This window comes from Neofelis nebulosa, chromosome X (genome assembly GCF_028018385.1).
Source record: "Neofelis nebulosa isolate mNeoNeb1 chromosome X, mNeoNeb1.pri, whole genome shotgun sequence".
Taxonomy (NCBI): Eukaryota; Metazoa; Chordata; class Mammalia; order Carnivora; family Felidae; genus Neofelis; species Neofelis nebulosa.
In genome coordinates this window covers 33,843,460-33,860,301 of record NC_080800.1, presented here as the reverse complement: position 1 = coordinate 33,860,301, position 16,842 = coordinate 33,843,460, and the positions used below count along the sequence as shown (strand labels likewise).

The 16,842-nt window shown below is 40.5% G+C and overlaps 1 protein-coding gene across 7 annotated transcripts in view; it reads left to right on the top strand.

The window, feature by feature from the left end:
- SRPX (sushi repeat containing protein X-linked) overlaps positions 1–15,804 on the top strand; it is a 112,237-nt gene extending 96,433 nt beyond the window's left edge. For 6 of the 7 annotated variants that reach the window (XM_058713338.1, XM_058713340.1, XM_058713339.1 and 3 more), the window contains one exon: positions 15,257–15,804. In XM_058713338.1, the coding sequence (XP_058569321.1) occupies positions 15,257–15,440 (184 nt within the window). In that variant the 3' untranslated portion in view covers positions 15,441–15,804. Of the gene's footprint in view, positions 1–1,078; positions 1,174–15,256 lie in introns of all 7 variants that reach the window. The other variant, XR_009257075.1, reaches the window with a different exon arrangement.
- Positions 15,805–16,842: the final 1,038 nt, after the last annotated feature.

Below are 16,842 nucleotides of genomic sequence, written 5' to 3'. Positions count from 1 at the left end.
AGCAGGCATCCAATTAACTTTTCCAGGCTTCTTCTCTTTTCCCTCCATGCTTCCAGGCACTTGCCCATACCCCCATTTTAACAGCTAGATTTTATTTTGGTAATACTTACAAAGCTAGAATCATGGTGCCCAGGCTCTGTGTAGTGGTGTGTTACAAAAAGCAGAATTCAACAGCCGAAAGGTAATTTCAGAACAGTCTCCAATTTTTACTTGCATCTCTTGACCACTCTGAAAAGGATAATTGGGCTAAAGAAAACCCAAAATCTTGCTTCCTCACCCATCCTTTTTCTCACAACGCAAGGGAGGGTGCTTTGTTTATAGTCTATAATCGCTACTCTTTACATTCAGGGTCCCAGGCTGATGGTGGCTCCACCGTCTTGTAGCATCATTTGGAACACATGACTTCCGGGTTTCTGCAAAGGGGGAGGAGAGTAAAAACGAACCTCACCACTCTTTCACGCTTCATGTTGGAAGCCTGAAATTGCTCTCGGCAAGTCCATTGGCCAAAACTCGTCACGTGATTGCAACCCAACTTCAAAGCAGGCTGGGAAATGCAGTCTTTCTGTGTTCCCAGGAAGAAGAAAATGAAAGAGGACTCGATGAGCCCCATCACAGTTGTTCAGAGGTTCACAGAAATTCCTTGAGAAATTATATGCTAGAACTATGCCCTTAGCCAGTGATATTATAGATTGACACAATAGATTGTTTAATTTGCGTATTTTCCATCTGCCTTTTGACCCCCACCCCATCTCTGATTTATACTTCTTCACCCAAAAAGAGTGCCCCATCCATACCATACCAAGGTAAAAAACTCAGAGGGTGAGGGATGCAAAAAGAAATGAGGATAACTGAATTATTTTTAGTTGGCTGAAAGAGGGAGAAGGCTGGGTATACTCACAAGCATAAATGTGTGTGTGTGTGTGTGTGTGTGTATATATATGTCTGGCTACATTCAGTAGCACCTCTCTAGAGTGTAACACTTTGAGGTCAGTACCAGATCTCCGCAACAGTGCCGGGCACCATGTTGGAGGTAAGTGGAGGCAATGACTCTAAACTGAAACAGGTTTACTATTTCCAGGAGCGAGAGTGGCCTCTAAGAGTGTATTTACAGTTATATTTCAAGTTGAAAACAGCACAACTCGAGATTATGTCGACATCTGAAAAATTCCCAAAGTAGGTGTTTGAAGCTGTTGGTAATTTAGAACTACCTGTCCGTACCCTGTGTTAAAGATTTTTTAAAAAAACTTGTCACAGAATTTGCTACATGTTTCTCTTTGGATTGCAGACCTATAGAGAGGGAATCTTGATAAAATATTAATGTGATGTGATTTTAAACTATTGCAATTTGAAGAAAAGAAAACTCTGATTCAAGAAAAAAACTCTTATCATTCAGGTTGTATATGTTGGGGCTACTCGAGACCTCTTCAGGCTGAGGATGATTTGAGCAACAAAGAAGTTACATACATGAATTACACAGTGGTTCTCAAACTTTAACCTGCCCTAGGATCCCCCGGAGCACTGTTATAACATAGAACGCGGGGCCCCACCCCCAGAGCGTGTGATTCAGTATAGGATGGGGCCTGAGAATTTGCATTTCTAGCAAGTTCCTGCTCCTGTTCCCCTGTTGTTGAAGCTGCTGGTCTGAGGACCACACTGTGAGAACGACTGGCCTAGCATTTTACCAAAGGCTTCACACAGCTTTGAAATGGAAATTTTGCAAAGCAGCCTGTAAAAGGAGGGTCAGTCATTATTGTGTAGCCAGAAGATAGTCCGGGTCAATGTCACACAGAGATGATCCATCACATGCATTGTCTAAGGGATTCGGTGTCAGGCTACATGTCCCCTTTATCAGACCTATCGGTGAGGAATAAGGGAGTTCACAGATGGATGTTTTATCTTCTTCCCTTTGAATTCCACCCCAGAGTCTAGTGCAGATGAAAAGAGCCAATTTAGGCAAAGATTGGGAAGCGTGAAAGAAAAGGAGAGGCAGAATGACTGGAGAATCTAAAAATTCTCCTGTATGGTTAGAATACTATTTTCAAATAGCACTGAGGCCATGATAAAACAATCAAGGGCATCAGCAGTGCCTGGTGTTGTAAAGATACCACCTTCCGGCTTCCTTGCGCTCATGTCTTTTTAGAGATGAAGGTACGAGCAAATTCACGTTCCCTAGAGTAAATTTCCAGCAATTGCACGGGTGACAGGGACCAGGAATTTCATGATTTTTATTTCCATGTTATGTTTCAGCTAGAATTAACACTATTAAAGTATACAACCTAATGATTCAATATTTGTATATATTGCAAAATGATCATCATGCTAAACTAAGTCTATTTAACATCAGTCACCATACATAGTTACATTTTTTTCTTATGAAGAGAAATTTTTTTTTTTCAACATTTTTTATTTATTTTTGGGACAGCGAGAGACAGAGCATGAACGGGGGAGGGGCAGAGAAAGAGGGAGACACAGAATCGGAAACAGGCTCCAGGCTCCGAGCCATCAGCCCAGAGCCCGACACGGGGCTCGAACTCACAGACCGCAAGATCATGACCTGGCTGAAGTCGGACGCTTAACCGACTGTGCCACCCAGGCGCCCCTCTTATGAAGAGAAATTTTAAGACTTACTCTTAACTACTTTCAAATATGTAATACAGTATTATTAACTATAACCACCATGCTGTACATTAATTAATCCCTGTGACTTTTTTTATCTTTTGTGAACTCAGAGACTTTAAATAATTTTTTAAACCTTAAGTCAGAGTTTCCTTTTTCCTTCCAAAGTTTTTAGATTCAAATTAGTTAACATATAGTGTAGCATTGATTTCAGTAGAACCCAGTGATTCATCACATATACAACACCCAGTGCTCATCCCAACAAGTGCCCTCCTTGATGCCCGTCACCCATGTAGCCCATGGCCCCTGCTCCCTTCCACAAACCCTCATTAAGACCCATGATTTATTTTATATCTATAGGTTTCTACCCTTTGACCCCCTTCACACATTCTACCCACCCCTAACCCCCTGCCCCCTAAGTTTTTATATCTATGAGTTTGGGGTTTTTTTGTTGTTGTTATCTGTTGTTTTAGATTCTGCATGTAAGTGACACAATATGGTATTTGTCCTCTGATTTATTTCACTTAGGATAATGTCCATAAGGTTCATCCATATTTTCACAAATGGCAACATTTCATTCTTTTTATGGCTGAATAATATTCATGTGTATGTGTGTGTGCCATATTTTCTTTATCCATTCATCCATCGATGGACTCTTAGATTGTTTCCATCTCTTGGCTGTTGTAAATAATGCTAAAGATGAGGGTGCATATAGGTTTTCAAATTAGCTTTTTTTTAAATTTTCTTCAGATAAATACCCAAAAGCGGAATTGATCAATCATATAGCTCTTAATTTTTTTTTTTTAATTTTTTTAACGTTTATTTATTTTTGAGACCGAGAGAGACAGAGCATGAACAGGGGAGGGGCAGAGAGAGAGGGAGACACAGAATCTGAAACAGGCTCCAGGCTCTGAGCTGTCAGCACAGAGCCCGACGCGGGGCTCGAACTCACGGACCGTGAGATCATGACCTGAGCTGAAGTCGGACGCTTAACCGACCAAGCCACCCAGGCGCCCCATATAGCTCTTAATTTTTTGAGGGACATCCATACTGTCTTCCAAAGTGGCTGCACCAATTTACAATGTCACCAACAGTGACCAGTGTTCCCTTTTCTCCATATCTTCACCAATACTTACTTTTTGTATTTCTGGTAATAGCCATTCTAACAGGCATGAGGTGATATTTCACTGTAGTTTTGATTTCCATTTCCCTGCTGATTAGTGATGTTGAGCATCTTTTTGTGTGTCTGATGGCCATCCTTATGTCTTCTGTGGAAAAATGTCTATGCAGTTCTTCTGTCCATTTTTAAATTTTGTGTTTGTTGTTTTGGTATTGAGTTGTAGGAGTTCTTTATATATTTTGGATATTAACCTCTTATCACATGTGAGTAGTTGCAAATATTTTCTCCAATTTAGTAGGTTGTTCTTCATTTTGTTGATAATTTACTTGGCTATACAGCAACTTTTTTATTTGATGTACTCCCACTGGTTTATTTTTGCTGTTGTTACCTTTAATTTTGGTGTCAAATCCAAAAAAATCATCACAGTGATAATAAACTTACTATCTATTCTTCCAGGAGTTTTATAGTTTCAGGTGTTACATTCAAGTCTTTCATCCATTTTTTAGCTTATTTTTGTGTACAGTGATTGACTGACGAAATTGTCCCGTCCCCATTGTAAACTCTTGGTTCTTTTCTCATAAATTAATTGACCGTATATGTATGGATTTATTTCTGGGCACCCTATTCTGTTGATCTATGTGTCTGATTTTATGCCAGTATAATACTGTTTCAATTACAGTAACTTTGCAACATAGTTTGAAATCAAGGAGCATGATACCTCCTGGTTTGTTATTTCTCAAAATTGTTTTAGCCATTTAGCATCTTTGGTGCTTCTATACAAATTTAAGGGTTTTTTTATTCTATAATTATATAGTTGGAATTTTGATATGGATTGCATTGAATCTGTAGATTGCTTTGGGTAGCTTGGGCATTTTAACAATATCCCAATTCATGAGCATGGACTATCTTTCCATTTTTGTGTGTCTTCAATTTCATTCATCAATGTCATATAGATTTCAGTGTTCTGGTTTTTCACCTCCTTTATTCCTAGGAATTTTATTCATTTTCATGCAATTGTGAAAGTGTTTTCTTAATTTTCTGATATTTCATCATTAGTGTTTATATCTTGATTTTGTGTCCTGTAGCATTACTGAATTCACTTATTCTAACAGTTTTTTTGGTGGAATCTTTAGGATTTTGTATTTCTATATATAATATGTTCTCTGCAAGTAGTGACAGTTTTAATGGATGCCTTTTATTTTTCTTTCCTAATTTCTGTGGGTAGGATTTCTAATACTGTGTTGAAAATAGTGGTAAGAGTGGGCATCCTTGTCTTGTTCCTGATCTTATTAGAAAAACCTTCAGCTTTTCAACATCATGTATGATGCTAGATGTGGGCTTGTCATATATGGCCTGTATTATATTGAGGTATGCTTCCTCTATACATACTTTGTTGAGAGTTTTCATCATAAATGACATTGAATTTTGCAAATGGTTTTTCTGCATCTTTTGATGAGCATATCATTTTTACCACCCATTTTGCAAATGTGGTGAATCACGTTAACATAGGTTGAACCATCCTTGCATCCCTGCAAATAAACATTACTGGATAGGTGAATGATCCATTTGATGTATTAATGAATTCAGCCCTCTGATGTTTTGTTGAGGATTTTTTCATCTCTATTTACTAGGGATATTGGGCCTGTCTTGTAGTGTCTTCATCTGGTTTTGGTATCAAGGAAATTCTGGCCTCATAAAATTAGCTTGGGAGAGTTCCCTCCTCGTGTATTTTTACAAACAGTTTGAGAAGGACTGTTATTAAATTTGGAATGTTTGGTATAATGCTCCAGTGAAGCTATATGGACATGGTCTTACGTTTGGTGGGAGGTTTTTTGATTATGAGTGTCTCCTTACTGAGAAATTGGTGTATTCAGATTTGCTATTTCTTCATGATTTAGTTTAGGAAGGTTATGTGTTTCTAGGGTTTTATATATTTTTCCAGATTATCTAATTTGTTAGTGTATAATTGTTCATACTAGTCTATGATTTTCTGTCTCCTCTTGCATTTCTGTTTGAGCCCCCTTTTCCTTGGTGAGTCTAGCTAAAGGTTTATCAAGATTGTTGGTTTTCATCAAAAAGCAAGCTCTTCTTTCATCTTTCCTGTCCTTTTAGTCCTTTGTATTTATTTTGACTGTGAACATTATTTCCTTTTGTCTATTTAGGGCTTCCCCTGTTCTTTTTCTGGGTGAGGTGTAAGGTTAGGTTGTTTATTTCAGATTTTTTTCTTACAAGTTTTAGTATATTTTCATTCATTCGGTCTCAGGGCATTTTGTTGTTGATAAATGGAATTTTTTTTTTCTAGAGAACAAACTAACACATAAAGTATTATATGAAGAAAATAGGGCACTCATCACATGAAACATTCTCTAGAATAGATCACATAGTAGGTCACAAAACAAGCTTCAACGAATTCAAAAAGGTCGTAGTCCTACCATGCATCTTTTGTCACAACACTAGGAAACTAGAAATCAGCCACACAAAAAAAAAAAAAAAAATCTGGAAAGACCACAAATATATGGAGGTTTAATTTACATACTACTAAACAATGAATGCATCAACCAGGAAATTAAAGAAACAAAATATACATGGAAACAAATGAAAACACAATGGTTCAAAACCTTTGGGATGCAGCAAAAGCAGTTCTAAAGCAATACAGACCTACGTCAATAAGCAAAAAAATCTCAAACAACATAACTTTACACCTAATGGAGCTAGAAAAAGAACAAAACCCCAAGCCAGCAGAAGGAAGGAAATAATAAAGATTAGAACAGAAATAGGTGATATAAAAACTAAACACATCAATGAAACCTGGAGCTGGTTTTTTGAAAAAAATTAAATTGATAAACCTCTAGCCAGACTTATTAAGGAAAAAAGGGAAATGACTCAAAGAAAATCACAAATGATAAAAGAGAAATAACAACCAACACCATAGAAATACAGTTAGAATATTATGAAAAACTATGCCAACAAATTGGACAAACAGGAAGAAATAGAAAACTTGAACAGAATGATTACCAGCAAGGAAGTTGAGTCCATAATCAAATAACTCCCAACAAATAAAAAGTCCAGGGCCACATAGCTTCACAAGTGAATTCTACCAAACATTTATTTTTATTTTTATTTATTTTGGGTGAGTGAGTGAAAGAGAGAATACAAGCAGGGGAGGAGCAGAGAGAGAGAGAATCCCAAGCAGCCCCACAGTGTCAGTGCAGAGCCCAACTGTGGGGCTCAAACTTCCAAACCATGAGATCATGACCTGAGCTCAAACCAAGAGTCGGATGCTTAACCAACTGAGGCACAAACATTCATTCATTCAATCAATCATTTATTTATTTATTTCTATTTATTCTTGAGAGAGAATGGGGGAGGGGCAGAGAGACAGGGAGACACAGAATCTGAAGCAGGCTCTGAGCTGTCAGCACAGAGCCTGACACGGGGCCCTAACCCATGAGCTATGGGACCATGACCTGAGTCAAAGTCAGACGCTTAACCGACAGAGCCACCTAGGTGCCCCAGTGAGCCACAAACATTTAAAGAAGAGTTAATACCTATTGTTCTCAAACTATTCCAAAAAAACAGAAAAGAAAGGAAAACTTCCACATTCGTTCTATGAGGCCAGCATTACCCTGATACCTAAACCAGATAAACACACCACAAAAAAGATGACTACAGGCCAATATCTCTGATGAATATAGATACAAAAATCCTCAGAATACTAGTAAACCAAATCCAACAATACATTTTAAAAAATCATTCACCACAGTCAAGTGAGATTTGATCCTGGGTTGCAAAGAATGTTCAATATTCGCAATGTGATACATCATATCAATAAGAGAAAGGATAAGAACCATACGATCATTTCAATAGATGTAGAAAAACCATTTGACAAAGTACGATGTCCATTCATGATAAAAACCCTCAACAAGGTAGGTTTAGAAGGAACATACCTCAGTATCGTGAAGGCCATCTGTGAAAAGCCCACAGTGAACATCATCCTTAATAGGGAAAAACAGAGCTTTTCCTTAAAGAGCAGGAACGAGGCAAGGATGTCCACTCTCACCACTTTTGTTCAACACAGTACTGGAAATCCTAGCCACAGCCATCATACGACAGAAAGAAATAAAAGACCTCCAAATAGATAAGGAAGAAGTAAAACTTACACTATTTGCATATGGTATTATACTATATATTGAAAGCTCAAAAGACTATCAAAAAACTGCTAGAACTGATAAATTCAGTAAAGGCACAGGATACCAAATCAGTGTACAGAAGCCTATTGTATTTCTGTACACCAATAATGAAGCAGCAGAAAGAGAAATTAATAAAACTCATTTACAGTTGCACCAAAAGCCATAAGACACCTAGGAATAAAGCTAACAAAGGCGGTGTAAGGCCTGTACTCTGAAAACTATAAAACACTGATGAAAGAAATTGAAGAAGACACAAAGAAATGGAAAGACATTCCATGCTCATGGACTGGAAGAACAAATACTGTTAAAATGTCTATATTACCCAAACAATCTACATGTTTCATGCAATCCCTATCAAAATACCACCAGCAATTTTCAGAGCTAGAACAAACAATCCTAAAATCCGTATGGAACTGCAAAAGACCACAAATAGCCAAAGCAACCTTGAAAAAGAAAAGTAAAGCTGGAGACATCAGAATTCCAGGCTTCAAGATCTATTACAAAGCTGTAGTGATAAGAACAGTATCATACTGTCACGAATATAGACACATAGAACAATGGAACAGAAAGGAACCCACAACTCTATGGTCAATTAATCATGGACAAAGCGGGAAGGAATATCCAGTGGGAAAAAGTCTCTTCAACAAATGGTGTTGGGAAAACTGGACAGCACCATGCAAAAGAATAAAACTGGACCACTTTCTTACACCATACACAAAAATAAGCCCAAAATGAATTAAAGACTTAAATGAGAGACATGAAACCATAACCATACTAGAGAACATGGGCAGTAACCTCTGACATCAGCCATAGCAGCTGCCTTCCACATATGCCTTCCCTTGTCTCCTGAGGCAAGGGAAACAAAAACAAAAATAAACTATTGGGACTTCATCCAAATAAAAGGCTTCTGCACAGCAAAGGAAACAACAAAACTGAAAGGCAACCTATGGAAGGGGAGAAGATATTTGCAAATGACATAGCTGATACAGTGTTGGTATCCAAAATATATAAAGAACTTATACAACTCAACACCCAAAAAACAAATAGTCGAATTTTAAAATGGTCAGAAGACACGAACATTTTTCCAAAAAGACATATAGATGGCCAACAGACACGTGAAAAGATGCTCAACATAACTGGTCATCAGGGAAGTACAAATCAAAACTACAATGAGATACCACCCTCACCCCTGTCAGAGTGGCTGAAATCAACACAAGAAACAACATGAGTTGGTGAGGATGTGGAGAAAGGGGAACCCTCATGAACTGTTGATGGGGATGCAAATTGGTGCCCCCGCTGTGGAAAACAGGATGGAGGTTCCTCAAAAAGTTAAAACTCAAACTACCCCCTCTGATCCAGCCCGTGCACTACTAGGCATTTACCCAAAGGATACATTTTATGTTTTTGGTGTCACAACTCTATCTTTTTTATGTTGTGTATCCCTTAACCTATTGTAGTTATTTTTACAACTTTTGTATTTTAACCTTTATACTAACTTTATGTGATGAATCCACTACCTTTGCTATATATTTCCCTCTACCGATGAAATGTATACTTTCATATGTGGTCTTGTTAGTAACTCGTGCCCATTCTTTTCAGCATAAAGTCCCTTTACCATTTCTTGTAAGGCTGTTTTAGTGGTGATGAACTCTTGTCTGGAAAACTATCTCCTTCACTTCTGAATAATTTTGTTGAACAGAGTATTCTTGTTTGGAAGCTTTTTTCTTTCAACACTTTGAATGTATCATGCCACTCCCTTTGGCTTGCAAAGTTTCTTCTGCAAATACATGCTGATAGTCTTATGGGGGTTTCCATGTATGTAACAAGTTTTTCTCTTGCTGCTTTTAGGGTTGTCTCCTTGTCTTTGGCAGTTTTGGTATAGGTCTCTGGTTTCTTATTTAGAATTCTCCTTGATCTGGATGTCTATTTATTCCTCATGTTGGAGAAGTTTTCAGTCTCTCCCTCTCTCTTCTCCTTCTGGGACCCCTTGCATGTGAATAATGGGACCATGTTATATATGAAAGTCTGCTTGACATTTTTCCATATGTCCTTTAAGCTATCTTCATTGTTTAAAATTCTTTTTTCCTTTTGATTTTCTGAATGGGTAAATTCTTCTTCCCTGTCTTTGAGTTCACTGATTATTATATCTTCTGCTTCATCTAGTTTGTTGTTGAAGTCCTCTTAAGTATTTTTCAGTTCAGTTATTGAATTCTTCAGCTCTGTGACTTCTGTTTGGTACTTTCTTATATTTTTTTTAAACTTTTTGAAATTCTCATGATACTAAACCATTCTTTTTCCAAGTTTGGTGAACATTTTTATGATCATTACGTTGAACTCTTTATCGGATAAATTACTTTTCTCCATTTCATTATTTTCTGAGGTTTGATCTTACTATTTTGTTCGGAACATATTCTGTTGCGTTAGATGAAACATCCACCTTTCTCAATGTTGAAAGAGTGGTCTCATGTAGGAGATGATCCTTATTGGTCACCCATGCCCTAGCTTTTGGTTGTCTCTCATACCTTTCTGATTCTCTAAGCAGGCCATTTTATTTTCAGTCATTTCCAGTATTTGAGAGTGTGTCAATGTGTGTCAGTGTATGAAAGATGAGAATCTCAGCACTTACATTCAGGCTCATTGGAAGCCAGACTTTCAATCAGCAGCTAAGTATGCAAATGATAGATGGGTGGATAGATGGATAGATAGATAGATAGTGCTGTGGGACTGTAAAGTGTTAGCTCCACTGGCCACCAGTAGGTGATTGGGAGGTGTTCTCTGGGCATCAGCCACAAAAATTGGGGCCTCAGCCACTGTATAAGCTCTTCTCTGGGACATACTGGTGAGCTGTAGTGAGACAAAGGAAGAGCACAAAGATGGCTTCCCTTGGTGTATGTTTCCTGAGAGCCCCTTCGGAGGTTCCTAGATGTGTTCTAAATCTAAAGCCTGCCCCTTAGGATGAAGCTCCAGGATAAGCAAGTGGGGATTTTTCACAGAAAGATGGGGTCTCTTGTAATCTGTCTGCACAGTGCCCCAGAAGTGATAGACTGCCAAGAACTGCCTTCTTGATTGTTAGTCTTGTGGCACCCAGGAGTGCAAGTCCTTTTGGCCACTGAGCCAGGTGATCAAGTGGTATCCTTTGGGTGGCATCTGTGAAAACCATGGTACTAGATATAAAAACAGGGGCACCAGACGTATATGAGCTCCCCTGCAATAGATGCTAGCACTCTGGAGAGCAGCAGAGGGAGAGTACAAAAATAGCATCTCCCCTCCAAGGTCTCTGAAAGGTTTACAGTCAGTCCGTAGATGTGTATTTAATTAGAAGCTTTTCCCTCACGCTGTAGCTATGATGATAAGCTAAGAGGCCTCTTTCACAGAAAGATTGAGCTCCTGGGTCTGATCTTCTTGCTGTCTCTTGATGGTGGTTGCTGTCCTATACAGGTGTAAGCAACACTGGCCGAAGAGCCAGATGATGTAGAAGTGTCCCAGCAGCAGCATCAGCAAGTATTAGGGAGCCAGATAAGGTATAAGCTCCTTTCTTTAACATACTAGTGAGCTGTAGGGAGGCAGACGGAAAGTGTGAAGATCATGTCCTCCAGCTTGAGTGAAGCAGAGGGGGAGTGTAAAAGATGGTACTCACTGAAAAAGGGATAAAAAGACAAACGGAGATGGAGGGGGACAGAGCAAAGGAGACACACACATAGAGGGAGAGAGAGAGAGTAATGAGGAGATGGTTAGAGGGAAAGGGGAAATGGAGAGAGGGAGGTGGGAGTAGAGAGAGGAGAAATGAGCAAAGGAGAAAGACACACAAGGTGACACACAAATACAGAGAGAGATGCAGAGAGACATTGGCAGAGAGAGGGTAGAGGGAGACACAGACCAAGATGGACAGAGAGAGACAAGAACAGAGATGGGAACAAGAGGGATGTACAGAGAGGTAGAGGGAAGAAGAGATGGGAGAGAAAGGAAGAGAAGGGGAAGCTGGGACAGAGGAAGACTGAGACACACAAAGGGAGAGAGAGAGAGATACAGAGGTAGAAAGACCCACCCACATAGAGAAAGGGTGGCAAAGAGAGAGAGGGGTTGGAGAAAAGGAGAAACAGACACACCCAGAGAGACAAAGCAAGAGATGGACACACACAGAGGAGAGGGAAAGGGAGAGAGAAATGGAAAATGAGAGTGCACAAAGGACAGATGGAGAGAGGATGGGTTTGACAGAGACAGTGTGTGTGAGAGCTGGGGAGCAAGAGGTGGATAGAGCTGGAGGGAGGGACAGCATCAGGAACAGATTGGGAGCGAGAGACCTTGAGTGTACAAGCCAGGGAGAAAGAAATGGATGGAGAGGGACAGAGGGAGAGAGAAAGGTGGAGAGAGAGTGACCATGCCCACCAGTTATAGAAGGCAGGATAACACAAAGATGGCACCCGCTGGCAAGAGTGTGAAGTAGCAGCCCACGGGCCAAAAATGAAAAAGAGATGACTGCCACTGGCTTTAGCAACACAGAGGTATGGTGTGAAAATGGCACCCACCAGCCTCTGTCCCTGGAGAGTATCCCTCAGGCCCCTGCCCCTCAGTCACACACTTAAAAATTATCAAAGGAGGAGCACCTGGTGGCTAAGTTGGTTAAGTGTCCGACTCCTGATCTTGGTTCAGGTCATGATCTTGCAGTTTGTCAGATTGAGCCCTGTGTCGGGCTGTGTGCTGGCAGCACAGAGCCTGCTTGGGATTCTCTCTCTCCCCTCTCTGCCCCTCCCCTGCTCATGTGTGCGTGCATGCGTGCTCTCTCTCTCAAGGAGCCTCTCCCACCTGATGTCTGGGTGCTTTTCAGATGGCTGCTTTTGGGCTGCACCGTGGGGTGAGTTTGCACATGAGTCCTATAAAAACCATTTCTCAATTTACCACAGACCTACAGGTCTCAGGGGTTTCAGCCCTGTTGGTTTTCAAAACTAGACATTTAGGGGACTCTCTCAGGTGCAGGTCTCAAAAGATAGGGTTCCCCAAGTGGGGTGGGAACACGTTGATCCTCAAGGAGAAGTTCCAGGTTTTCAGTTCCCTCCCGATTTGGGGTCACTGCTAGGTGTGTGAATTTTTTGGTGAGAGTGTGTCTCAGCTTTTACTTACCCACTTGGATGTGGCTTTGTTCTCATTTCCTGAAATGCCTAGTTGCACTGCTTGGTTTCGGGTTTTTTTCCCCCAGAGGAAACTGTTCCAGACGAAGTTGTAAATTTGTTGTGTCCATGGGAAGAGGTGGGTTCAGAATCTTCTTCCACTGCCATCTTGAACTGGAACATCCCACATTATCCCACATCCCACTCTAAAGAGTTTTCTACAGTATTCTTCAGGAAGAGCTCATTCCAATCTGATGACAGGCATTTATGTAACTCCAACACCTGCTGGCACCACCCCCCTCAACCTGTGGGGTGTCCCAACATCCATCTCCAAGATTTCTGTGGTCTCTTGGCCATGGTGGGACACGTTCTAGTGACTGTTGATAGCCTGCTGCTCTGAACACTCATTTCTTCCCATGGTAGTTTTTTCTTTTCCTTTATGCTCTATCAAGGCACAAGGCTCACGCGAGGAATGTGTGTGGTCGCAGATGGTGGCATCATGGGAGATTTCCATCCTAGCCTCAGCACTATAACATCGAATGTTCCAATTCCTCATTAGTTGCGCTTTCCCACTGGTTGCAGCCACAACATTGCGTGGCCTTTTTCTCCCTCCAAACCTATTTTCTTTTCTACTCTTGTTTTCTGGGACCCCTCTGCCATAGGTAATCCCTCCCCCCTCCCCAGAAAAACACTAAATATTCCTCTTTTGAAGATGCACAGCAGTTTCTCTCTCCATTTTGATTCACTTCATGGTCTACAAACACTCATTAATGCATTTCTCAGTCATCTTACTACCTCAGGAGACCTGATGGAGATATTTAATGTCTTTTATTTCTAGTCGCTAGCAGTGGATTAGCAGTTTAGCTTCCCACTGAGATAAAATATAAATTGTCCTCATCTTCCCTGAAACTCCCTCTTAAAAGGTAGAAGAAAGCGTAATCAGTTTGGATTTTGAGTAGTGAATTTTTCCCTTGATCCTTTTGTGTGAGGAAAAATATTTCACTTTACAGAGAGCAGTGTGTATTCTACCTGACACATAATCTCTAGATAACTAAACTAAAAAATAAAATAAGCCCACCCAGTCTCTTCTCAATTTTATCAGTGGGCTCAGTTTACCAGCCTGTTTGCTTTCTCTGACTTCTTTCATCTAAACATGTTTCTGATGATATAAAAATAACTTACCCAGTATAAATTCTAGTGTGGTAGAGTAGGAAAAAAACATCAGACTTTGAGGTACAAAGAAAGTATAGTTAACCAAATTAATATACCTAGGGTATAGACCACATTTAATCTCCTCTAACTGCAGTCCTGAGCTGGCTGCTGAATAAGCCAGAATGGGCCAGAACTACAGTGTTTAGAAACTTATTTCAGTCAGCTTCACCCAGTCCAGGGTATCTCAACCTCAGTACTATTGATCGTTGGAACTGGATAATTCTTTGTCGGAAGATACTTTCCTGTGGGTTATAGTATATTAAGCAGCATCCCTGGCCTCTACTCACTAGAAGCCACAAGCACCACTCCACTGTGACAACAAAAAGTGTGTTCATACATAGCCAAACATTTCCTAAAAGGTCAAATCAGTCCTATTAACCATTGACCTAGTTCTAGTATGTACATGGTTATGCAATCCTAGTCTGTAAATTTCAGATGACTCCAATTTAAGGCAAAAGAAATCTGTTAGCATTGTTGGACATACCTTGTAGCAGCTATTGGCATAGAGCACCAATGCAGGCCTAGTATCTTCCTGACCACCATAAGGCAATGCTATCTGAGGTGCCTGGGTGGCTCAGGCCATGATCTCGCAGGTCATGGGTTTGAGCCCCACGTCAGGCTCTATACTGACAGCTCAGAACCTGTAGCCTGTTTCAGATTCTGTGTCTCCCTCTCTCTCTGCCTCTCCCTCACACACTCTCTCAAAAATAAACATTAAACAGTTTAAAGTAGTGCTACCCAACCTTACGTGTGCATACCAGTCATCTAGGCATCTTGCTAATAATGCAGATTCTAATTCAGTAGGGTTGGGGTGGAGCATGGGGTTCTCCATTTCTAACAACGTCCCATGTGATGGCTGTCAGTCCAAGCACCATCTTTTGAGTAGTAAGAGTCTTGAGATGGGTAAGTCCGTGGTATTAAGCCTTTTTGCTGCATACCGTGTCACTATAGGGCGCTGGCTGGTCCAACGGGACCCTTGAGAACCAGGTTTGACAATCTTCTCTCTGCCGTAGGTTGTTGCTGCGAATCCCACTCTATTCCTTCAGTATGGTGCTAGTGGATAAGCATGGCATGGACAAGGAGCGCTATGTCTCCCTGGTGATGCCTGTGGCCCTCTTCAACCTGATTGATACTTTCCCCTTGAGAAAAGAGGAGATGGCCCTGCAGGCTGAAATGGGCCAGACCTGCAACACCTGATGCCATGGCTCTTCTCTTCGCAGTTCCTCTGGTCGTCCAACAGAGTGCCATGCACACGGAAAGGCCTTAAAAGTATCCTTGATGTACAGATTTTTATTTGTAATTTTTAAAGTCTATTTTAATATGAGCTTTCTTTGCACTTAAGAATTACCATGATGCTTTTTGTACTTGGAAGTGTACCAAAAAATTATGAATATGATATTTACTCTTTCTCTTTATTCCATCATGGCTGGTTGATTTTATAGAGAAATTAGAAACCACAACCATACACATGCTTTCAATGTGTTATTCAGTGTAACACATAACTTCTATTTTGTTTTTTTTTTTATATAAAACTTATATGAATAAAATATTTTGGAGCAAATTTATTAAAACTCATTTTGTATTTCAAGCACAAGCCATACTTGCTCAATGTGGTCAGGGGTTTGAGGGCTGGGCTTCTTAGTAGTGCTTCAGGAAGGGAAAACTGAAAACTGTAATTACTTTTGTCAGGAGGTGCTCAGGTGAGCTGGGAGAACTGTGCTTTAACGTGATAGCATAGCTGATTGAAGCAACAAGCCAAAAATTAAAGAGTTAAGCCCTTAATCACTAGCTGTGATGACATAAACAGGAGGCTAAAACCAGAGGAAGCACCAATTCTGCCCTTTTGTTTTTCCCCAGTGGACCATTGTATCAGTCCAAGGTCAAGTGGATCCGCACCCTATTGGGTCATCACCCTATTGAGGGAAGTCCATGTTCTGGGACCCTCCACTCGAAGATAGCCCTACTAGTCCGTGGCCACACCCAAAGCCACAAAAGCTAGACACATGCTTCCCCCACCTCCCCAACTCTGCCACCACCTTTTATTCCCGACAGCTTTTTTTATACATGCACTCACCACCTCAGCAGCAAGTCAGCTCCCCCAGGAGAAACCAAAAACTTTTGCTGTAGCACTACTTTCTGGAGGGAAAAAGAAGCCTCCTAACTACTAACCAGTTGAACAATTAGAATCAAAGTAAACAGACGTTCATAAGATGGAGTAGATGGATCCTGAGCTCACCTCATCCCATGGGCACACTGAGGCATCAACTACATGTATATAACTAACTCTGAAAATCACCTGAAGACTGGCACAGCAGATCTTTACAGTTAGTCTTAGACAATATCAAAAAGGATAAGAGGAGTAGAGATGTGGTTAGGAACCAAACCTGTGGCACAACTAACTGCAAACAAGAGGGACATCACAAACGCGGAGGAGCAAGACAATTAAGACCCCACACTGGGCACCCCGGCACTGGGAACCTGTACTGGGAAGACTAGTGCCCATAATGTCTGGTTATGAAAACTGTTAGGGCTTAACTCTGGGAGAGTCCAAGAGTGATAGGAAACCAAGTTTCTGCCCTTAAAAAGCCAACATACTAAA